This window comes from Penicillium coprophilum, assembly GCF_028826855.1.
Source record: "Penicillium coprophilum strain IBT 35676 chromosome Unknown utg000004l_segment0_segment0, whole genome shotgun sequence".
NCBI classification, from domain to species: Eukaryota; Fungi; Ascomycota; class Eurotiomycetes; order Eurotiales; family Aspergillaceae; genus Penicillium; species Penicillium coprophilum.
The window spans coordinates 1757951-1781197 of record NW_026622723.1 but is presented as its reverse complement, the minus strand read 5'-3'; the positions used below and the strand labels follow the sequence as shown (position 1 = coordinate 1781197).

The 23247-nt window shown below is 47.5% G+C and overlaps 9 protein-coding genes across 9 annotated transcripts; 4 read left to right on the top strand and 5 right to left on the bottom strand.

Moving 5' to 3' along the window:
* Positions 1-2826: 2826 nt before the first annotated feature.
* On the top strand, positions 2827-4175 carry N7500_005089 (uncharacterized protein; the record flags this gene model as incomplete). Its single annotated transcript, XM_056676234.1, has 4 exons — positions 2827-2892; positions 2956-3090; positions 3155-3571; positions 3633-4175. 4 exons carry the CDS (start codon positions 2827-2829, stop codon positions 4173-4175), a joined length of 1161 nt encoding a protein of 386 aa, XP_056531234.1.
* Positions 4176-6253: 2078 nt separating this feature from the next.
* N7500_005088 (fungal specific transcription factor domain-containing protein) lies at positions 6254-8224 on the bottom strand (the record flags this gene model as incomplete). The annotated part of the gene is made up of 6 exons (XM_056676233.1): positions 6254-6897; positions 6958-7235; positions 7289-7510; positions 7574-8011; positions 8067-8138; positions 8208-8224. The coding sequence occupies 6 exons, from the start codon at positions 8222-8224 to the stop codon at positions 6254-6256; spliced, it is 1671 nt and encodes a 556-aa protein (XP_056531233.1).
* A 1366-nt stretch (positions 8225-9590) lies between these two features.
* N7500_005087 (uncharacterized protein) lies at positions 9591-10080 on the top strand (the record flags this gene model as incomplete). The annotated part of the gene is made up of 2 exons (XM_056676232.1): positions 9591-9621; positions 9791-10080. 2 exons carry the CDS (start codon positions 9591-9593, stop codon positions 10078-10080), a joined length of 321 nt encoding a protein of 106 aa, XP_056531232.1.
* A 520-nt stretch (positions 10081-10600) lies between these two features.
* N7500_005086 (SDR family oxidoreductase) lies at positions 10601-11582 on the bottom strand (the record flags this gene model as incomplete). Its single annotated transcript, XM_056676231.1, has 3 exons — positions 10601-11165; positions 11223-11443; positions 11502-11582. The coding sequence occupies 3 exons, from the start codon at positions 11580-11582 to the stop codon at positions 10601-10603; spliced, it is 867 nt and encodes a 288-aa protein (XP_056531231.1).
* A 451-nt stretch (positions 11583-12033) lies between these two features.
* On the bottom strand, positions 12034-12477 carry N7500_005085 (uncharacterized protein; the record flags this gene model as incomplete). The annotated part of the gene is made up of 2 exons (XM_056676230.1): positions 12034-12296; positions 12345-12477. 2 exons carry the CDS (start codon positions 12475-12477, stop codon positions 12034-12036), a joined length of 396 nt encoding a protein of 131 aa, XP_056531230.1.
* Positions 12478-13755: 1278 nt separating this feature from the next.
* Positions 13756-16590, bottom strand: N7500_005084 (uncharacterized protein; the record flags this gene model as incomplete). The annotated part of the gene is made up of 2 exons (XM_056676229.1): positions 13756-14100; positions 14170-16590. The coding sequence occupies 2 exons, from the start codon at positions 16588-16590 to the stop codon at positions 13756-13758; spliced, it is 2766 nt and encodes a 921-aa protein (XP_056531229.1).
* A 1268-nt stretch (positions 16591-17858) lies between these two features.
* N7500_005083 (uncharacterized protein) lies at positions 17859-18554 on the bottom strand (the record flags this gene model as incomplete). Its single annotated transcript, XM_056676228.1, has 2 exons — positions 17859-18031; positions 18098-18554. The coding sequence occupies 2 exons, from the start codon at positions 18552-18554 to the stop codon at positions 17859-17861; spliced, it is 630 nt and encodes a 209-aa protein (XP_056531228.1).
* Positions 18555-18796: 242 nt separating this feature from the next.
* N7500_005082 (uncharacterized protein) lies at positions 18797-19261 on the top strand (the record flags this gene model as incomplete). Its single annotated transcript, XM_056676227.1, has 1 exon — positions 18797-19261. The coding sequence occupies one exon, from the start codon at positions 18797-18799 to the stop codon at positions 19259-19261; it is 465 nt and encodes a 154-aa protein (XP_056531227.1).
* A 769-nt stretch (positions 19262-20030) lies between these two features.
* On the top strand, positions 20031-23109 carry N7500_005081 (kinesin family protein; the record flags this gene model as incomplete). The annotated part of the gene is made up of 2 exons (XM_056676226.1): positions 20031-20230; positions 20283-23109. 2 exons carry the CDS (start codon positions 20031-20033, stop codon positions 23107-23109), a joined length of 3027 nt encoding a protein of 1008 aa, XP_056531226.1.
* Positions 23110-23247: the final 138 nt, after the last annotated feature.

Sequence of the window (23247 nt, the reverse complement as noted above, 5' to 3'; positions counted from 1 at the left end):
CAAATTAGGATGGACTCCGTTGACCCTAGAAGGGAGGGTCCACGGGTCGGAAGTAAAAAGGGTCGGTTCGCACCTAGGGAGGCATCTGATTGGTTGGCTCTTCCTTTTTATTTTTATTTTATCTATTTTCTGTTTTCCTTCCTCTGGAGAAGTTTGGGGCATTTCAGTCTTGAGTTTGGTATTAAATGGTATTAGATGGTATCGGACACTTTCGGTCAGCAATCTACCAAGGTTAGGGGGTTGATATGTCTAATAAGTCCAAGGCTTCTCACAAAGGTGGTATGACAAAGAGTCTCAAGGTAATTTGAAAACCAATCTTAATGTTGACTCAAATTAACCTATCTAACCAATGATTCTCAAATACCCATGCGTGACCGTTACTTGAGACATCCCCAGGTGTTTGTCGAAAATGGATGTATGGATACAATACTAGCGTGAGCTTTGGTACTTTCCGCTTTCTCTTTCCCTTGATCGGCGCATTTAACAGGTGATCTGCAGTTTAGAAATGTATACAGTAAAGTACAATTCCGTTACAATTGAATATCCACTCCTCCACGCAGAGCATACAATGTTGACATATTGCAATTTTGTACTCCGTACAGGTACACTTTTTGATACCCCTATAGTAGGGAGTGACTCGGACTTCCGATGTCCGCTGGGCGTCTTAAGCCGAACCAATTAGGTTTAGCGAATTCCATCTAGTCCACGGCCAAAAATAATGTGGCCATTAAGACAAAGAGTAGGTATCAGCCCCAAAATTCGATAATCTTATTTATGCGAAGCCTCACATTAGGCTGCAAGCTTCCAAGACCTCGCTACACAATATCCTCTCTCGGCGCACTCGGCACCAAGAACCCGTATTCCGCACTAGGAAGCTCACTTTCGCCCCCAAGACTTGGACCTATGAATCTATCCGTATTTAAATGGCGATCCAAGAACAGCTAACCTTATATGCTTCGGTCGTCAGTTGCCAAGCACCAGTGGACCAAGCACTGCACAGGAACGCAGATCGCTAATGTCGGGCACGGGCGTAAAAGGGAGAGAGATCGTGGTCCTTTCTGATTTTCGTTCTCGGTTATGCGTGGCTGAGTGCGGGAAAAAAGGGGGGAACCGATAACCGATAAGAATATCCCTGTGGTCCTCCAGGGCTCTTTGCACCCCCTTGCCACCGATTGTTTTCAGAAGGTATTTCTTCTAGAATAAACCGTGACAAAATCTATATATGGAGTACAATCTATCAAGTAGATCCAATCCCTTGAAGTTAGCTATGGACGCTTTGGCGGCCAGGAATGTGTCACGAGGAAATGCAAGGGGATTTGATTATTGGTTTGTTTTCGTCAAACAAGTTCTGATCAGACTGCATTGGATGATGCCATTATCTGATGCAAGAGCAGATCTGGTTTGGTTTAAAACATGCGAAGACACGTTTTCTCCATGTTGACCTTGTGCGTCAAATTCCATGAGCTAATATCTAAGATTGCCATTTCTGGCTTAGTGCCCCTATATACTCATTAGGTACTCCGTATAGATTGAAGATCATGGGTGCGGTGTGTTGTATCACCTGCCATTGAACAGTAAAATTGTCAGAAAATAACCAGGAAGAGTCAATCAATATACATTGCATCTCTCTACCAAGCATGTATCCAAGGCTAATACCTGTCTTGATTTCTGGTCGCCATCTACTCCATAGGCAGAGGAACATAACTCCAGCCTTTACTTCGCTATAAGCGGGTTGCAAGCACGGATGTCTGTTGATGTACTTGACGAGGCCTTCCACGTCCCCAGTTGTTTCGATGGGTTATGTCAAGTTTCATCCTCTGGTTGTGGGACTAGGCTGAGGTCTCGATGAATGTGGACTGTGATTGATATCTTCAGGTTGGTGAATGAAAATGGGGCAGGTTGCCAAGCACCGGGGTCAAACCAGCCAACAGCAGGCTGACCCCGAGATACTCGGATGGAGGGAGAAGCTGCTACTGGCGTATCAAATGATGCAGCATGTCCAGACCCATGTTATTGTAAATTTGTGATTTACCAATTGGTGGCTCTCATGGACTAGAAATCGAGCCGTGGCTATTACCCCCAGAATTTGCTGGATCTAATGGGCCACTACTATATTTCAGTACGGCAGAATGCTCGAGTACAGGTAGAACTTGATGTTGAGGGTATATCTTTTGATTGCTGAGCACCCAGGCGAAGAGACGCGCTGTGCATAATAGATGGCCGAGAAGTGAGGAGTATCAGAAGTAAAATAGATAGATACGGAGTTCACATTTCAGAGACGCAGTTAAAACTATCAATAGGAGGCCAGGAATTCAGTATTTGAGCATTAAACGTAACACATGTAATATGACTTGTATACTACCTAGTTTGGAGCAACTTTTATAATGTTGAAATCCATGAACCTCTTTAAGATCGTAGCTTTAAAACCTCAACGTATACACGGTAGTGTTTATCAAAAGAAAGACCTAGATAAGGCGATGAACAAGCATATAGTAAGAGTCTGTAATCTCAGACCTCAACTCAAGCCTACAATGGCAATGGCTCAATAGGGCTGAGGTATAAAACAGGCATTCTTTAGATCTTCCTTCGACTCTCTCATCAACCATTGCCTTACATTGCATGTGCCCAGTTGTCAACAGTACGCTTCAACGACTGCAGGGAATATTTGAAATTCCTCATTCTTTATTTCATTCCACACCTTGTCACCACCAGCTTGAACTTTTCGCTGCAGTTTCGCGGCACTAAGTACTCAACACCCAATATCTACATATCCCCATACTTTCATTGCACTTTTACTTCAGCATAACGTCATCACTTACTTTGAGAATGGCCGCACGCACTTTGAACAAGATGCGCAAGGCCCAGTCCCTCATTCGCGACTGCCATAGCTGGGTAAGTCATGACTATTTTCCTCAGATTTACTTCAATCTTTGTGCTCACTTGCCCGACAAACAGTTCGTACAAAATGACGAGATCATGCTGGCTGTTGAGTTGTGCCAAATAGAAGGCAACCTCGCACTTTTCTTCGAGAACAAATGTTTTGCTAATTCTCCCTGTCCTGGACTTCAAGATGAGGAGTTTCCCCGCATTGTGAGTACAGGATGCTCTATAACAAATGATTATTTTTTGAATAATAACATTAGTTTATCCACAGCCTCCATTTGATAGCCGCAGGCGTGGAAATCACCGCGTGCCCTACAATGACAACCGCAGACCTCGTCCAACTATCAGGAGCAAGACTGAAGTCCCCGAAAGCCGCGCTAACCGCGGACAAAAAGCACCGGCTCAGGCAACAGCAAGTAAGCCTAGGGGCATAGTGAGGAATTTAACCTGCCCTAATGCCGGCCTCAAGACCCCTGAAGCTCGAGCTGCCGTGACCAGACCATCGCCGCCAACGGGCGTGCTCTTGGACTTTGAAAATGACGTGGAAATTGTCAAACTGCCGCTAAGCATGGTAGCGGATATGAAGCCCGTAAATACAGCCAATCTCGGACCGAAGGGAGAGCAGCGTTTGCCAGAGTGCCCCGCTGCTGTAGAAATCAATGAGCTGGGTTTGGAGGGCTTGGCCCGGGTGGATAGTGACCATAGGTCTCTCCACCAGACCGTTGCTACTGCGGCTGATGTGACCTCAGCAGGTCTGGATCCTCCCGTCGGTATCTATAGTCCCCCCCCGGCCTGTTGACGAAGGTGTTGTCCCAGTCCCATCCCAAGCACAGTTGCCAGATTCGCCCGTGTGCGACTCCCATGAGGGTGGGCTACCATGTATTCAAGCAAACCAGCCGCATGAAATTACCGGGAACCAAAAAGAAGATTCCAGTGAGGAGTACTCTGTGATGCTCAGCGCAGGGGGCTCTACCGAGGGCAGGTTGGTTGTTCTTGACGGTGATGTGGCTGTCATTCTTCCAAGTGAGACCGACACAGATACCAACAGCACTACTCACCCAGAAGGAAAGGATGTTCTCGCGGGTGGCCTTGATCCTCGGACTGGTCATAATCCTCAACCTGAGAATTTGGAAGACAGAGAAATCATTTTCCAAGAAAACGTAGCAAAGGGCATCCGTCCGGACTTTAAGGCATTGTTCGTCAGTTCCGATGATGACTCTCCAACTTCCCATCGTGCGATTGATCTCAGAGCAATTCTCAACGAATATTCCGAAGTGATCATCTGCAAATGATCGTTTCTTAGCTCTTTTCGTTTCTTTTGCATTCTACGTGGGTCTCTGCACATTATTTCGTTCTATTTTGTTTTTCTGCCATGTATCTAAATCATCTAAAGGCGAAGAAACAGCGTGGTTAGGATGAGATTTGTTGTTCTTCTTTTTTCAACCAGGGCTGTTTTCTTTTTGCTCTTGTTTATCGATTCTAGCTTCTTGCATATTCTGCCTCGAGCAACCAAAATATCAAGGTGCCTGTGAAAAGATAACTCATCATTTCTGTGGCTGGTTTGCACCGTCCTTTAAGTCTTTCCTGGTAGATCTTTATCTACCGTATTCCCTCAGATACCGTATTCCCTCAGATACCGTATTCCCTCAGATGTCGTTATCCGTATATTGTATTTCTAAGTTGTTCAGATCTCATTCGTGGCAATTCTCTAATAAATGGAGGATAGATCATATATAGCTAATATGATATGTATACTAAATATGCTAGGCGCGGAGGAGCTAGGATTTCATTGGAGCTGGACAACCTTGGAAGTCAACATTTTCCACGGAGCCAGGGTAAGCACGATAACTCATCGATCAAAATAGCAAATTTGGGACTGAAGAAATGCATTGAATATATTGATGGTGGTTTCCATTTTGCAGCATTGATCAATTGTTTCAAAATTAGTTCAATGAATTCGATACAAAAAAGTGAGATGAATTACCTGAGCGTGTCAAGAAGCTGGAGTTCTGGTCAGTGCCCAGGTGTTATTATTTTGTGACTCATGAAACCAGAAGAAAGAGGATACAAACTGAAGATTGCTCCAAGTATGAGGAAAGAGCTAGGCTTTTGGAAGGGGCATGTGCTGTTTACTCTCCGATGGCGCCCTATCTTGATTATTTAATTGATGGATCGCAAGAGGCACTATCTATAATCACCAAGTAAATACCGTGAAAAGGATATGAATGACCAGCGAAAAGATCGTGAGATGACTACCCGAAACAACATAGGACGGACAGAGAGAAAAAAAATCCAGGCCTTGTGAGATACATAGAAACCGAAGACCGAGTATAGACAGTATACTGAGTGTGCTGGATATCGAAATAGCCGCCATTGTAACTACCCAGGACGTTGGTATCTGCTGTACTTCAAACTAGTATAGGGTTTGATGGCAATAAGTTATCATCTAACTTTCAAAACGCATGTGGTCCTCAGCAATGAGTTCAAATTTCCCCACGCTAAAAAAGATTGATTGAGAGTAGTGTATAGTCACACCGAAGAAGATAGAAGCCTTGGTATAGATAAGAACAGCACGATTGCGAGGAGAAAGGTATATTAGAGCAAGATACAATGATCTTTGAGCCCTTTGTCTTTATCTCGATGAATGTCTAAACCCGATAGACAAAGCCTTGCACAAGATATTAAGAAAGAAAAGGGACTACAAAGCAGTCCAAAGGACGCCAAAAAGGTCATTGTTCGGGTATAAATTGAAGTTTCCTCTAAAGCTGGGAGAGACAGATTGAGTCCATGCTGACATTCTAAATATTGATCATGTCAGACGTGGTCTCGTGAGTCGTAACAGTCCGTGTCGGCAGACAGGATGGCATAGCCGACTGCTCAGTCCGGAATCAGGCCTAAATACGAGCTATACAGGCTCTCTTTAGTTCCTTTGTTACTAAAGATGGCGTGCACATTAATCACTGGCGATTCATTGGCGCGAAAGCCCGCGCTGTGGATGACCAATGGTTATCTGACGGAATCATTCCAATTTGGTGTATTAGCGATGGGCTTCAGTCAGCGGTTGGTGATGGGAGATGCGTTAGCTTGTGGCGTTGGTTCGGCAGGAGAGACTCACCTGGCACGCCGGATCGGACATGAAGATAAAATACCGTCAGCACTGCCACCTCTGTTATTATTGGAAATACCCATCACACGCGATATATTTATTCAACTTTTTTGCTTAGGTAGTTATGGACATCTGGGCACTAATAGGCTTTTAGTGGAATTTAACCGAAAAACTATATGGACCTATCGACTCATTGGGATGTTCAGTAGATCTACATACTATTACATACCATCAGCGACTTTTCTCACAGATACCACTTTCAAATTAGGTCCAGGTATTGAAAAATTGTTCTACAGAGTTATTGAGGAGAAGATCGTCCAGTGACTGCCAGCCCTCCATAAACCCAAGCATATCCTGGGGCAGGTCGGCCCACTCTACAGAGCCGACATCCTCAAGCGCAAATTCCGGGTTTATAACCTGAGTACTGTCGACTGAACTCTCAAAGTGGAGATTGCCGCTAGGTGTGTCATCTTTCTTACCCCCATCAAGCCGGTCCTGTATCTGAGTAACCCGCTTTCGGAACTCGATAAAGACATCCCGATCCCCATTGTGATCGACGCTGGGCGTTGACAAGCCTTCCACCCGTTGCCGAAGCAACTCCAGGGTCCGAAGATACGCCTGTGTTCTCTCTGGGCTTGAAGCTGCGACCGTATAGCGGTACTCAACGAGCATGGCGAATCCCAGTTGTATCCATTGCGTGTTGGTGAAGCCTAACTCTAACGCGGGTGAAAGCGAGATGTAAAGACTGATAATTGATGCTGCTGCATTGACAGCTGCGTGTGACAATTCCTCACGCCAGGTTTGGGAAGGTGGAGCTATTAATGTAGAGGGAAGTTGCTGATCTGTCATGCTGAGAGCTATTTGGTAGAGACAAAGACCTGTAGAGTGGAAGTGAAACGCAAGAAATGCTGGAAGGTCAATCAGTCGGATATCCTGAATAGTAATTTGATGGAATGCGAATCACCCACGACAGTCATAGATATTGAAAGTCAATCGCTTATGAAAGGTTGATAGGTCGTCTTTTATGCCTGCCACATAGAGCTCTATACCAGACCCGGGTCTCAACAGTTCATCCCCATGATCAGAGGGCAGACGATCTATTTTCTCGGCGACATGCTGTAGCTGCACAATGTGCATTATGTATCGATCGTAAGAATACTCGCCTGCATCGTGGAGAGACTGGCAGCAGTCTTCGATATATGGAAAATAGGGGAAGGTAGAGGGTTTTTGAAGGAAGGTCGCGACCCTAACATTCCTTCAGTATCCTATAGCGTATAGGCCAAGACCATATTAACTCACGATGACGATAGGTAGTAACATCCTATGACAGCTCTCTTTTCATCATTGCTCCAGGATGCCCGCTCAGAAGTATCCTGATTTCCAGGCTCATCGGCTCGAAATTTGAGCCCCGTTTTCCACGTTTTGGTATGTGGTGCTCGGTCCAGCCGTAGCTCGATAATGAGACTTATCGCCAGTTGGAGATACTGCGTGTAGCGATGTGGCTTTGTGTGGTAATGCGACCTATCATACTGTCAGGTAAATTGATATACTATAATACTCGGGTTAGTGGGAATGCGCATTTACCATGCCAAGAACACCAATAGCCCTTGAAGTAGGTCAAAAGAGACCTCTCCATTCAAGATCATGCGAGAAGAAACAGCTTTCTTGACTTCGGCCCCGAGAGATCGCTGCAGCGGCATATTTTCGAAAGATGCAGTGGCAATAATCGCGAGGAACAGGAACGGCCTGTCCTGGCGTAGGTGGTTGACGGATACATCCGGTGGGATGATCACGAAAGGGAAATGAGGAGTCATCACGGTCCTAAAGGCCTCCAAATAAGTCTGCGCCGTCTCCACGCTGAGATATTCCCGGTCGACAACGTCTTTCCTGTCATTCTCGTCGTCGGCGATGGAGGCACTTCGCGAACTGGCCTCCCGCTCCGACGGTACTCGGGAAGTATCCGCCGACACGGCGCGGTCAGTTAATAGCTCTTTGATCCTCGCCTCAAGAGCCTCGATCTTCCTACAAGACATTAAAACATATGCCCACTTATAACTCTTTCAGGGAATATGCATACTGGTCTTTTTGAAATCCATGGAACCGGCGTCCGGTTTGGCGATAGAGACACGCCTGACCGAGGCGAAGGCATCTATAGATCGATCAGCCCTATGTTTATCCCACAATGTGTCGACACCGGAAGGCCCTACCGATTACACACATGTGGATTTTCCGCATTACGAATGCAGCGAACTTTCGAGCTTGCGCAACTCTGACACGTCCTTGACAGGATGACCATGATGAAAACTGATTATTGGTAAGTCTAAACAGGTGCCATTCGATCCTTGGTCTGATGTGATGGCGAGAGGGTTCATAAGGGCGTTTCACACCCTTGATACCAAAGGGCAGCCGCCTGACAAAAGCCCTGAGGTATTGAAACGGGGCTGTGCAAAACAAGCTTACTGTGTCGATCGCTGAGTGGACCAAAAAACACGCTTGTCCTGACATAATCCACTGCCGAGCCGCGGGCTGGATACTAGATCGCGATCACAACGCGTCAGTTTCCTTGAATTACCCATCATGATGGACAATATTCTATTAGCAGAGCGCGGTAAAGTAATATCTAAAATAGTAGCAGGGGCGGGGAGGAGCAGATGGCAGTTAGCCAGTGGATTACCCTAGGAAGGAAAGAGGGTCAAAATTAGTTGATTTGATATGTGAAAATTGAAAAAAGTGGACGTGGACTATATACAATTTGGGTGTGTTATAGGTGGGGATTCGACATTAGAAGGAAGTTTGGCTACAGCATGAAGGCCAAGCACCTGGTAACCAGAAGGACGATGAAATTCTGTCTCGCCTCAGGAATAATACAATGTTGTAGGTCTGTTGTCGATTGGTTTCAGCTTCAAGAATAAGGTGGGTCTACGAAGCAGTACGAAATATCGAGTACTTACTGCGTATACTAGCTATCAGGGTTCACCCCCATTTTGAGGGGGTTGATGCTATTTGAGCTCATTTCAAGGGTACAGCCCAAGAATCAACATGCTCAACTTCGTGCTTAATAGAATTGAAAATAATAGTAAGATGTTAGGAGGGGGATTTTTATATCTTATCTGACCGCATAAGCAACCTTCAATCGTCGGATCGGAGATAATTCGATCAAAATTATGTACTCCATTCAGAAAATAGGAATGCATAGATATACTATATATATAGAGGCTTGTTTATTTTAGAATGCTCTGCCTTTAGACATTGATAACGAATACAGAATACGCCTGAGATGAGAGATATCAGAAAGATGAATGTGTTGTTACTACAAGAATGGATGATCTACTCCATACAGGGGATAAATGTAACGCCACACACCGAAACCCTCTGGGGGCGGCCTGAAACTAGACTATTCAGCCATCAGCACGCCTTTCAAAGATTCCTATGGCTCCACTCCTATAGAGACCCTGGTTTGAAATATTCGACCCCTAGCCCCTAATACTGTGTAGCTCCGATCCGAGATGCTGCTGTCTGGGGATATTAAGTCTGAAGTTTTCAAGCCAAGTCTTAATAGCCCGGATAACGAATAACAACAGTATTGCTCACAGGCATCATGATGGCTATGACCGCTATAGCCCGCTCATCTAGTATGTAACTCCACAGCAGAACCAATCTTCCCGCGAATAGCTGAGTCATCCCCGTGTCTTGTCCATAACAACCACTAACGGTACTGTTAATCGTTAGTCGTAACACACATCCATCACACTCCTCGCTCCAGCCCAGACACTCCAACAGACAAAACCTACCATCTATCAGGCGGCGCAATAACTGGAATAATAGTCGTATCTTTTGCAGCCGTCGCAATCGTGGTGCTCATCATCTTTCGCAAGAGAATCGTGGGTTGCTGCGGCCGTGATAAGACCTCAGTGATTGATAGCGAACACGCATTGTCATCGCCCGCATATATGGCCCCGCAGGCGCAGTTTATACTACAAAATGGTGCTTTAGCGTGGCAGGCTTCGGAGATGTCATCAGAGCCGAATGCTATACATGAGATTGGGTCCATGGACGCCAAGTCAAAGGTGAATGGGGGGGGTTATCCATGAGCTTAGTTGAGACTCTGGGGTTGGGGGTGGCTGTCGACATGTATGGGGCAATATGTGATGAAGATAATGATGATGAATGCATTTGCCCGATGTAGCTTGCTTCAACTATATACTAGTATGGGGGTATGCTGTCAGGGTTGCCGATAATTGAATAATCATTAAAGCATATTCTAGATGAAAGATGTCAAAGTAAACCGTCAAGAGGTGTCGCTTGAGCTTTTGATTATTCGGGTGCAGGTGGAGTGATAGACGCGATCCCAGGAATCATCAAATAATGAACGATGCGCAAACAGCACATGGGGCCTTCTTGAGTTCACCTCAATTTGCCCTCGGCTCTATCAAAAAGTGTTTTATCTGTCACTTCAATTCCAATCATTCAGCACTTCGGCCTTGCCCCCCTTCCAAGAATCGCTTTTGCATTTTTGATATTTTTTGTCGGTCGATCAATCACTTCTTGCCTCTGCTATTCCTTTGATACTTTGTTTGAGCTGCAATAGCACTTTTCGCGATACCGGAATATTCAAAAATTGGTAGCAGATGCAAAGTCCTCCCATTCGTCACAGACTTTTAGCTTTGCCTGGCAATTATCTCTGATCGCCTTTATTGCATCGGCTCCTAATGGAAGCCAAGAGGGAAGTTCCTTGCCTGCACATGGGCCCTGACCTCTGACAGCGTCCACTATCAAAGTAGCCGCTTTGAGAGGATCCCCGGGCTGGTTCCCGTCCGCGGCATTACAACCTGCCTTGATCTGCGAATTCATCTCCACATATTCCGGTAATGGGTTCGGTGCTCGGTACAGAATATTCCCTGGTGTCATAGCACTAGTACGAAAGTAACCAGGCGTGATCATGCACGTTCGGAGACCAAATGGTTCGATTTCCAGGCTGAGGTTAGGCACTAGCCCTTCAAGTAAACCCTTCGAGCCTGCGTAGGCGCTGGCGCCGGGTGCACCATAGTACGCACCCACGGATGACATGAAAAGAATAGTTCCAGACCGCCTCTCCCTCATGTATGGAAGGAAGGCGCGTGTAAGATTGAGAGGACCAATGGCATTGTTGCGGAGGGCCTGGGTCAGGAATGCTTCACTGGAGCTGATGTCAGGTCTTGTCACATCCATTCTACACGTTCTGTTGATGGCTCACTCGATCTCCTCGAATACACCCGCATCAATGTAGGCAGCATTGTTCACAAGGACGTCAATTTTCCCATATATTGCCCATGCTTCTTTGGCTTTAGCATTGAGCACTTCTGCTGACGCTGTGACATCTACCTCCATCACAGCGGCTCCTGCCTCCTTGAGTGGAGCTATGCGATCAACAGCATTCGTGCTTCCCGGTCGAGCCGTTGCAATCACTTGATCGCCCTGGTTGTGATTGATTAGTAAAATTTGATTGACATGCAAATAGAACTCAGTATCGTACCGCCGTAAGGATTGCCCGGACCAGACATTCTCCCATGCCAGAGGAACAGCCCGTCACAATCCAGGTGAGTTTTCCAGTCATGTTGCTATGTTGTCTAGCTCATACGCACTCTAGGAATGATAAAAATTTTCGAGAACTAACAGAGCTCATAACCGTGCCCGTTCATCTGGAGGCTACTCCTTACATTGAGTGCCCTCCATACTAGGCTTGATTAGTATGCGACAGAGTCAAAGCGGGTCCATTTTGGGCACACGCGCTTGCAGATCATTCACAGGAAGCCCTCAAGTCCGCGACGAGGCAATCAGCTCCCCCACTAACTTGGCTTTCCACTCTTCCAAAAGCCCCTCGACAAATTCGCGCTCATAAAACACCTAGCCGCCACTCTTCAATTACCACAGTGTTTGCGGGGCCTGTATGAAGTGTTGGCAGACGGTCGTCGATAACATCAAGTGAGCTTGGAAGACGCGGCACCCGGTGCTTGGATTGCCAATTCTAGCGGTGCTGCCAGCAGTGAACTGATACTCTGTACGTATCATGGCATAATTTGGAAAAGTGGCTCTAGATTGCGTTGGTAGTAGGAAGCCAAATTTGCAGCAATGGCATCGTAATTCTTGTTGGCACCCAAGTCAATGCTGCAGGGCCGGCCTGTATGATACAGGCCAGTCGCTCCCTGAGGCCCACTCCATGGCGCCGAAACCCGATTGCGAACATCATAGGTGTTGAAACAGACTAGGCGACCGTCCACTGGAAGGAGAGATAGTCGCACAGCAAGAATAAGGGCAGATTGGACAGCTGCTGTCACCTTCAGACCGCGGAGCTTACGAGCCGCGATGCGTTACTGACTGAGGTCTCTGGAAAGACGAGTACCTAAACGACGGGAGTTTCCTAGTGTTGTATTCTGCAAAGTCTGGATGATAGAAGAGGGCGCTGCCCCATTGGCAACAACGGCCAACTCAGCTTCGGTGGCCACTTTCATTTCGTCCGTAATGTCAAGTGATGTACCAGCCGCTTCGTCCAAGCTTGAAGGTATGCGTGACACTTCGGAGCTTACAGACGTAATAGAATACCATTTTGTGTCTTCAAATTCACTTGATATATCCCAAATGGAGTCATCCGATGGCTCGGTCATAGGTACTCAACTGGAGAATGGCAGCCAGCGAGCCTATTTACCACAACCTATGAGTACTATACTGCTTGACTCCAAATAATTGGGAATATGTTTCAGGTGAAACAGATAGAGACACATGAAGCGCTCGTTTTCAGATTCAGAGTTCCATTCCTAGACCATTAGTAGATCCAGACGACCAGCCCAGGATCAACAATTCTGTACTTGAATGATCAGAAGAGCAGTGTAAAAAAGCGTGGTAAAGGCTAACCCCGGCACACATGGCGTCTTATATTGGCTCGTTTCTCGGAGATTCGCATCTCCAACGGGAGTTGATTGATAATGCTGGGAGTGAAAGGTGGAAAAAGTATACGAAGCTGCCTTCTATCGAATTAAGGCAATTTTCACTGTTATTAGTCGCTTATATTCCTTGAAGATGACTTTCATCAATCACATATACCAAGCCAACCGCTGTTGTTTGGCCTTTGCGCAGCAGATTGCGCCAAAACACTGTGCTTGCCAACTGCTGACTTGGGTCATGAAGTCCAGCAGGTAGAACGTACTAGTGAATGTATCCCGTGGCATTGCCTTTACCCAGATAGCAAGTCTGTTAGTTTATAGTCAAATGAATTTCTACATTTAATGTAAGATACAGAAATAGATAGCACCCTATAATACAGCAAATGTGAAATAAGATAGATGCGCAGCATTATGTCGTAAGAAAAGATAGATAGCCCAAGAACATTGAGTAAAAAGGAAAAGCAATAAACCCCATGTACTAGATGCCTTCAGTCTTTGAACTCCATGCTTGGCCTGCCCATGGGCTAGATCCGAAATCCCCACCAGAATGTCAAAACATAACCTGCAGCCCAAAAGATTGTAATCCGAAAGTGAAGAAGATTGTCCAGGTAAATTCAAACGCCGAGATCAGTTAGCGATGGCAAAGCAGGAACTAGAAAACAATGAGCCTAGAAATTAATAACAAGAAAGATTAGGAAGTCGTACATTAAGTGCCAAAAAATAAATGTATCATGCAACTTCGAGGATGGGTGTCCCCTCAGGCGTCGTTGTGGAGGGAAAAGTAACGGTACAGAAACCGGAGTAGGAGTGTGCAACGAAAAAGGCCAAGCTTTGTATGGGCTTGCTTGTTCATTGAGGAACCTTCTTGTTTGGGGCGACAGTTTTAAATTCGATTCTCCGCTGATAGGGGACGGCACCACCGTCCTCTAGCCAGGGTCCGAGATTCTTGCATTGACTGACATCGAAAATCCTGAGTTGGTGGCAACCCTCCGCGACAGCCTCGACGCCAACTCCAGTAACTCTAACGCAGCCACGGACCGATAGATGTTGGAGAGAAAGTAAGTGAAGACCAATGCTCCTGAGAGAAGGATCGGAAATTGCAGAGCCGCAGAAGGCCATGTTTAAATACTTCAAATGTGAGCACTGCAATGCAAGCACCTCGGTTGCTGTATCTGACAATGCGCAGCAAAAAGTCTGACAGAGATTAGTAAAACATGAAATCTCGCTTTGAGCTTGACAAGACTCAACAAAGACTAGACTTACCAGATCTAACTCTTCCAGGTTCTTAGCCGCGTTGGTTAGATGGACTATGGCGTTGTCCGTCAAGTACGTGCAATCCGCCAAGCAAAGCTTTCGCAGGTTGGTGAACTGCGCATTCCCCCAGTATTTGAACCCCTGATCTGTGATAGTGGTGCAACGGGTCAAATCCATTTCCTCAATCCGACCAGCGGCATGAGACGCAATGTGATGCATAGATCGATCGGTGACATGTTTGCAGTACGAGAGGGTAAGTTTCTTCAGCTTTGGACAGCCGTACACAGTACGTTCTGCTGTCTGGATTGTGGGTTTGATCGATGACTGTTTCTCGCCCATTTTCTGGTCGGCAGGCACTACCCATCCAATGATCCGGGCAAGAAGTGTATCTCCGACCTTGCGGCAATTGCTCAAGTCTACTTCCTGCAGATTAGTGGCCTTGCTAGACATGTCGAGAATGGCAGAGGCCGTGACATCCCACACACTCTTCATCTTCCACACGGTTGTATTAGGGGCGCAAGTCGCAGACAATGCCGTGAAGCCTTCGTCGGTGATGTGAAAGCAATTGTTGATATTGACCGATCGGGCTCGATTGCCCACAAATGGACAAATAATCTTAACAAGAACGTCATCTGTAATCTTACGGTTGTAGACGCTCAAATCTAAATCATGAACCACGTCCGCAGATTTTTTCAAGAGCTGTGACCAATGGGACGAAACTGCCCTAAGCCGAAGAAGTTGGTGGAGCTCAAGGAACTGAAAGACGTTCAGCAGTACACTGTCCGGCAATAATCCATTGGAGCCATCAATCCGGGGCCGTTCAGTCTGATATGATTTGGAGAGGTTGTCATTTTCGGGAAGGGCGATGGTTGAAAAACTGGCAGAGCGTGGCTCCGTAGAAGATGGCCGCTGCTGCTCCCCTGATACCTCCTCGGGGGCTAATGGTGCTAGCGAGCCGCGTCGACTTCGCATCCGGACTTTATCCAGACCCATGCTGAAGTAAGGGTCTGGATCGGAGGGCCGTAACACAGCCTGTTCTTCGTCTTCAACGCGTGAGGACTGATGTGGTCCATCCAGTTCCGTTTCAGTGAGGGTAAGTAGAGGCATTGACCGTCGCCGTGATGATGCGATCTTTACTTTGTCGTCGAGGGCGAGATTACCCATAGATGGTTGTGGCTCTGCATCGTCAGACATGACAACATCACCGTCCGCTGCCCCCTGGATCCTTGCTTGGGCAGTGCGTTCGACTTGTTCCCGTACGCCGCTAGGGCATTTCTCCCAAAATTCAGCAAGAACGTCGCCACTGAGCATCAAGCACTCAACTGAAGTCACAGATCGAACTGTAGCGGTTCTCCGAGGTGCTAAATCTAGACTGACCACCTCGCCAAAGTACTGGCCTTGCTTCAGCCTAGCTTTAACCTCAATTCCGGGCCGTTCAATGAGCCCATTTGGACCATTTTTGTTTTCTGATGAATGGTCCTTTTCCGTAAGAACCTCCACCTCGCCGCGAACAATGAAGTAGAGCTCACGGCCCTGGGAATCTTGTTTTATGATGTCGGTAAATGGAGGAAAAGAACACGGTTGGGCATTGAGACCAAGGTAATGAAGGATATCGGCAGGCAAACCGGAAAAAAGTGGCAGCTCCTTAAGTAAGAGACGTACGTTGACCAATCCATTTGCCAACGCACTGGAGCTATCCCGCCGACCGGGGCTCGGTGACTTCCTCTTCTTGTACACAGACTTGGCACTCGAGTCCCCATCATCCTCTGCAACGGCTAAATCCTTGGAAAAGCTCTCACGCAATCTTTTTGAGCCCCTTCGCGCCGGGCTAGGTAAATCCAGTGCGGGCGCGGAGGTTTCTTTCTTTTTCTTTTCTAAAATCATCAATCGCTCCTGCGCCTCCTCCCGAATCGCCCGTTCGACCTCCGGAAACCGAGGCAATATATTCCGAAAGTCCTCTTTTGTGAGCACGACCAGCATGCATCGAGTCCGGGCGATAATGGTTGCAGTGCGAGGACGGTCCATGAGCAATCCAATCTCCCCGAAGAACGCACCGGGTTTAAGCTCGGCGTATATACTTTCACCATCCCGAGATGTGACCGAAACGGCACCCCGCACCAGCCAGTATATTGCCTTTGCCTCATCGCCTTCCGTCAAGATGTAATCGTTGGGTGCATGGAGCTGTGGGCGCAGATGCTGTCCGACCTCGATCAAAAAGGATTCTGGAGTAGATTGAAACAGTGGGAAAGACCGCAACCGATCTATCAGTTCCAAAGGCAAAGCTTTGATGTGGGAGGAGGCCAAGGGCGAGGGACGCGCGGGTCGGTTTGGGTTCATGACCGAATCGAACGAACGTATGAGGGATACAGTGTCGGACAAGGGCGAGACAGCCTTTGTTGGACCACCACTGGACCTGCCATGGCGACGCATTGTGATCAAGATATTCTGAATGAGGTTGTGGGATATGGGATGGGTTCAATTATTTCTCCCAGGCATAAAGAAGTCAATAAATCGATGACGTCGACGAGAACAGCGTCGAACTTCGCATCGGCATCTTCGCCCCAATGGGTTGCTATCGCAGAGTTTAACAGAGAGACATGGAAGGTAGGGTATAGAAAGAAGCCAAGGGGAAAAAAGAAGGTCAGAGATGATCAGTTCGAGCTCAGGTCTTCCGTGAGGTGGGGGTTTTCCGAATCGACGTCAAATGCGGTTTCTCCACCGATCAGCTGGGAACCTTCGGAAAGCCTATGAGAACCTCCACCTTGGAAATTTTTGGGGGATATTTCGAAGTTATAGGTCTGGTAGCATTCGATCTTGAACACTTTTCTTTTCTTTTCTTTTTTCTTAAAAAGTGGGGGATCTCACTAAGCGGTCAATCGCATCCTTTGAACCTGCAGCACCCAGGCCGATCTTCTCTATCTTTTTGCTCAAACCCGGAAACAAAGAAAAAAAAAATGGGGAAAAATCTACGGGCTTTTCATGAGGAATCACCTGATTTACTAGATGCTATAGAACTTGGTATCGTGACAACATCTAAAGATGACCTTACGTTATATTACATTACGTCCAGCCCTGCCCAGGTGGAGGTACTCTATGACCTAATAACCCCTATATATATTATTAACTCGTGGAACTTCATATATTGTTTATGAAATCTGATAGGATTCTAGTCCAAATGCAATCTAGTCACGCCACAATGGCGTTGCCAATCGACTTGGGGCCTGATCATACTCCAACACAAGTTCCGGCGATGGGTCACGTGCCTCTTCGTAGCAGCCTAAGGGCAAAAATGTTCATCTTGTTTGATGCTAAAGTGGGTATCAAAAAGAAATGCAAATAATACAAGTAACCAGGAGTGTGGTGTGAGCGTTGCTGTCGAAGAACACAATCAGAGAGCAAAAGGCCGGGATGGTCACCGGACTAAATATCTCAGAGTGGTTTGATGAGGACCTAGATATAGTGGTCGGGGCGGCATTGACTCGGATGCGCGGCTCATCTTACCGGGGTCGAATGCCTACCACCTGCAGCCGCATACAGAGCAGCCATTTCTCGATCGAACACCGAAGGACGTCCTAAAGAGTAAAGTGGGAGAGCCTGTGACATTGGTTCTCGGCATTGAGGTCCTAACGTGCTGCCAGTCTGGAACCTCCGCGTACAGAAGAATCTAGAGAGCCATTGTGACATGGGCCCACCTATGATCAGATCGATCCTTCCTTCTCAACCTTGGACCGACGGTTACCGAGGAAGAAATCGACGTAGGCAGGGCGATTTCCTTTCAAGGTCTCAAGGACATCTTGCAGAAGGCCATAGGTTATGCTCAATTTCAACCCAAGCTTCGCTGTACGGGCGGCAGTGTAGACGTCGTGACGAGCTGTGGGCGAGCTAGGTCAGCTTTGGTTCATCCAGTAATGATCTCCAAGCAGAAAGGTATGCTTACCTAGTAAACTGTATATTCCGGAGAATGACAACCCAGCAGTGACTGTCGATAGAAAGTCCCTTTTGTCATGCCGAGCATAGTCCACTGTCTCTTCGAAGAGACAGAATGCAAGTGCGCCAGCACCAAGCTTGAATCCCATCTTCATTCCATCATGAACGCCTCCCACCACACCAACATAGTTCTTTGTTTTATGATACTGGAACCATCCGGTCGAAGTCGTGGGAAAACGATGCGCATTCTCCGCCCGAAACACAAGCCCTGCCTTTTTGCTACCATGGTAGTATCCTAGTGCCAGCCCAGTTGAGAATGCTGACATAGTAGCATATGGCAACCGCTTGCCAAACTCAATGCCTAACCGTGGAGGGCTGTCGGATTCAAACAGCTTATCCCAGTGGACGAACTTAAGCACGATGGAATTATGCCGTGAGTCGGGAGATGCGGGGTTATTGGCCTCCATGATGAAAGCTGTGGATGAAGAAGGAGGAAAATAGCAACAATATCCACGGTTTGGCTGTAGAGAACGTGGTGAATGTGAGGAACTCTGGCAAAGCTCAGAAATTCAGAGCGCGGAAGTCGGAGTCCCGCTGGATTTTCCGCCTTCCGTCACTCTTCCAAATCAATCATTACAAGAACGCGACCGACGCTTTCATTCGCGCGCAATCTTCAAAATGGTATGGAAATTGGCCTTTCGAATTGAATATGATCAAATACAGGCTAATCATCGAGCAGCCGCCCAAACAGTCCAAAACTGACTCGCGCGCCGTGACAATCCTCTTCAAGAAGCACAAAACTACTGTCCTTCTAATGCTGCAACCCCACGAATCACTCGACTTCACCAAAGAAAAGCTTCTGGGTGCTTTAAAATCACGAGATATTAAAGATTTAAATGGCGACCATCTTCCGGATGACTCCTGTGACATTGAGTTCGGTGAGCCCGTCGACCGAGCGGACCTTGAGAAAGGCTGGAAGCGCCTCCAGGCCGATGTAAAGGTACAGAATGAGTCAGTAACTATAATGGAGGCGGGTCTTCAAGATGGGCAATCAATTGCCTTCCGCTTCCACAAGTCCAGTGAGGATCAGGATGGCGGTCTTGATATGGACCTTGATAGTGAGGATCCAGGATGGGATGTCGTCATGCCGACCTATGAAGACGACCAAGCATGATACCTAGGGTCACCATGGATGACTTGCAAGAGAGAAAACCAGGCCAAAAAATAAATATTGTGGCTTTGGGCGTTTCAGGGGAGGTTTTAGTAATTCAAACCATCATATGGCGTTTGTCCAGAGAAAGAATGCTATTAGGACAACACCAACACCGATATGATGTGTTACGTTCATACTTATCGATGTCTCTATATTCACGCCTTTTTGATACAAACAACTGGCATTGCTACTTAGTGGCAGTATGTAAGTACTTTGGGGGAATTGCTACATTGATAGAAGATATCATGATAATACTATCGCCTCCCACAACTTTTGCTTAAGCATCCTGAGGATAATACTATAAAAAGCCTAATACTAGCCACATTGATCTTGAACATGGGAAAGAGTGCGTGGGAACAGAGCAAGATGAGCGTGTCAGTACCTAATACACTCAATATGTTGTGTGACTGGTAACGCTAAATGTGGAAGAAGTAGTATTGCCACTCTCAAACCACCAAGTACCACCACAAAATGGTTGCTCGGAGCAACCACTAGGACAACATGCACACGCATCAACAAATGAAATCACTTCAAGGAGCCCCCCTCGGAGAATACTGCACCCCCTACCCCATACAACTTTAGATCCATTCTTCGACTCTTCTACATTCCGTATTTTTGACGAATCGTGAAGCTTCCCCCTTGGCCTGGCCATTGCAGGGTGTTGCCAACAGCCTACCGACCCCGCAAAACAGATTCGCGGTTTGGGATTGATCCGATCCGACCTTCCAACATGGCTGCCTCCGACGGCGCGTCCTCGATTAGCGTTGCAGTCAGAGTCCGTCCTTTTACCATCAGGGAGGCAGCCCAGATCACTCGATGTGACGAGGGTCCCCTGTTCCTCGGCGATGGTTCCCTCGCGGGTGCGCCAGCACCGAAGCTTAACCAGAAGGGAATACGATCCATCGTTAAAGTGATTGACGACCGATGTCTGTGAGTATTCTGTGCATTTTGAATATTGGGTCCAAGCTCCTGACTAGACTAGAGTGTTTGACCCCCCAGAGGACAATCCTGTTCAAAAGTTCTCCAAGAGCGTAGTGCCCAACGGGAAACGCGTCAAGGATCAGACCTTTGCTTTCGATCGTATCTTCGACCAAAATGCCTCCCAGGGAGAGGTATACGAATCTACAACACGAAGCCTGCTCGACAACGTGCTCGATGGATACAATGCGACGGTATTTGCGTATGGAGCTACCGGATGTGGAAAGACGCACACAATCACCGGAACTGCCCAACAGCCTGGCATCATCTTTCTGACCATGCAGGAACTGTTTGAGCGGATTGATGAACGAGCAGGTGAGAAGTCGACCGAAGTTTCACTTTCCTACCTCGAGATCTACAACGAAACCATTCGCGACTTGCTTGTCCCTAGTGGTAGCAGTGGAAAGGGTGGATTGATGCTACGGGAGGATTCCAACCAGTCAGTCTCAGTTGCTGGGCTATCAAGTTACCACCCGCAAAATGTGGGGGAGGTAATGGACATGATCATGCAAGGCAATGAGCGCCGTACCATGTCTCCTACCGCAGCAAATGCTACTTCGTCTCGATCGCATGCCGTCCTTCAAATCAACATCGCGCAAAAAGACCGAAATGCGGACGTCAATGAGCCTCATACCATGGCCACCTTCAGTATCATAGATTTAGCGGGAAGTGAGCGTGCTAGCGCGACACTGAACAGAGGAGAACGTTTGTTCGAAGGAGCCAATATCAACAAGTCTCTCTTGTCTCTGGGAAGCTGTATCAACGCACTCTGCGACCCGCGAAAACGCAATCACATTCCGTACCGAAATTCCAAGCTCACTCGATTACTCAAATTTGCTCTTGGTGGCAATTGCAAGACAGTCATGATTGTCTGCGTCAGCCCCTCGAGCCAGCACTTCGATGAGACACAAAATACTCTTCGATATGCGAATCGAGCGAAGAACATCCAGACCAAGGTCACACGGAATGTGTTCAATGTTAACCGACACGTGAAGGACTTCCTAGTCAAGATCGATGAGCAAATGAATTTGATCAATGAGCTGAAAGCACAAGCAAAAGATCATGAAAAGGCAGCCTTCGTCAAGTTCCGCAGGCAGGGTGAGAAGAAAGACGCTGTTTTACGCGAGGGTGTTGCCCGGATTCGCAATGCTTACGAACACACGTTGCCTGAGAGGCAAGAGAAGACTAACAACATGCTGAAACTAAGGCAAATTGGTCGCAGAATCGGTATCTTATCGTCTTGGATCGCCGCCTTTGATAATGTTTGCGCTGCGCATGAAACTGAGGAGGGACTATCCAACCTATATGCCGTTCGCAAATCGGCACAGGGAATCCTTCTTGAATTGGAAGGTAGCAGACACCATTACAACCAGAAATTATCGAAAAGCACCTGGGACCGAGCGGTGAACTCAGCGGTTGAGAACGCGGCAAAGCAACTTCAAGAGTTTGATATTACCGATAACAGCGACTACGCCAATTTAAATCGAGAAGCAGATCTTCTCCGGTCCAATGCAGAGCGCGAGTCCTTGACAGCCGTGCTAGAACAGGACAAGGCTGGAGAAGCCGCTGCTGTGCAGCTTCTGTTGCAAGCACAGTTTGAGATGATGAACTCGATTGAGGAGATCATGCAGCTAAACGCAAACGAGGCTATTAAGAAGGGGCGGTCTATCCTTACAAAGATGTTAGAGGATTGTTCAGATGCAGCAACGAACCTCGTCAAACCCGATGGCACCATGCCTTCTATTCCGAATGTCAGCTCTGCCCAGCCTGCAAGCCCCGCAAAAACAAAGAAGCGATTCAGCTTGGTGAGCTTGCCACCAGTATCGACTGCCAACCCTCCAGTCACACTCACACATGTTGCTCCTGTTTCACCAACTAAAGGCTCTCCGCGTCGCCGTAGAGCCACCGTGGGCCGGAAAAGTGTCAGCTTCTCGCCAAAGAAAGCCCAGGTGAAGGTCCCCAAACGATCTGTCCGGTGGAAGGACGATGAGGACGAGGGCACTCTGACCGAGTTTCAAAAGACCCCCAAGAAGGTCGACTCTGCTGATGAAGCCAGCTTCGAGAAGTCGTGGTTGCCGCCTCGCTCTGGATCTCCCATTCCACGAAATATTCCGAGGGTTATAAGCCCCTCGGGCTCTATGTCTCCCACTCCCGACGAGCCTGTCGAATCTACCGAGCCTACCCTAAACGTTCAAAAGAACAACAGTCGCTTCAAGGCAGGATTTTTAACCAAGAGAAATGGTAGCTCACCGTTAGCACCACCACCACCATCATCCAGTCTTCCTCTTTCAAGAAGGGAGAGCTCCCCTCTCCGTGATATCGAAGGGAGCAGCTTTATGAACCGCACCTTGATGGAGCGTCCATCGCGGATTGCAGTTCGCAGTCCCAGCGGGAACTTCTCGAGCAGTCCTGTATCTGAGAACAAAGACAACTGGAAGTCAGACAAGGAAGAAGCAATCAAGATCAATTCGGCTATGCGACGGATGTCTAGTGGGCGGATTGCTAGTGGACAATTTAATACTCCATCTTCCAATGCCCTGCGAGTTCATCGTCGTCGCAGCCCAACTTCCAATACCCACGCGACCTCGTCAGCAGATAACCAGATGTTCACCGCATCACAAGCGCGGCGCATGGTGAAGAGCGAGAGAGAACACGATGCCAAGCATCGGGTCTTGAGCCCTCATACTCTTCCAGTCATGAAGCACACAGGACGCCGCACAACAATGGGTGGAGACGGTCGACCACGAAATATCAGTCTATCCAGCAGAGATGCCATCCGTCTCAGTGCGATGGCAGCGCCCCCTGCTGACCACAACTCACAAGCGTGGTAGTAAACTCTGGTGAATGGTTTTATTTGAATTTGGAATTGGCGTTTGGCGTAGCAGATACCACATTTTGTTTTTGTACACAGAATTCTTATGTTTTGATTTGCATTAGGGCATTTGTACAGAATATCACTAATTTCGGGA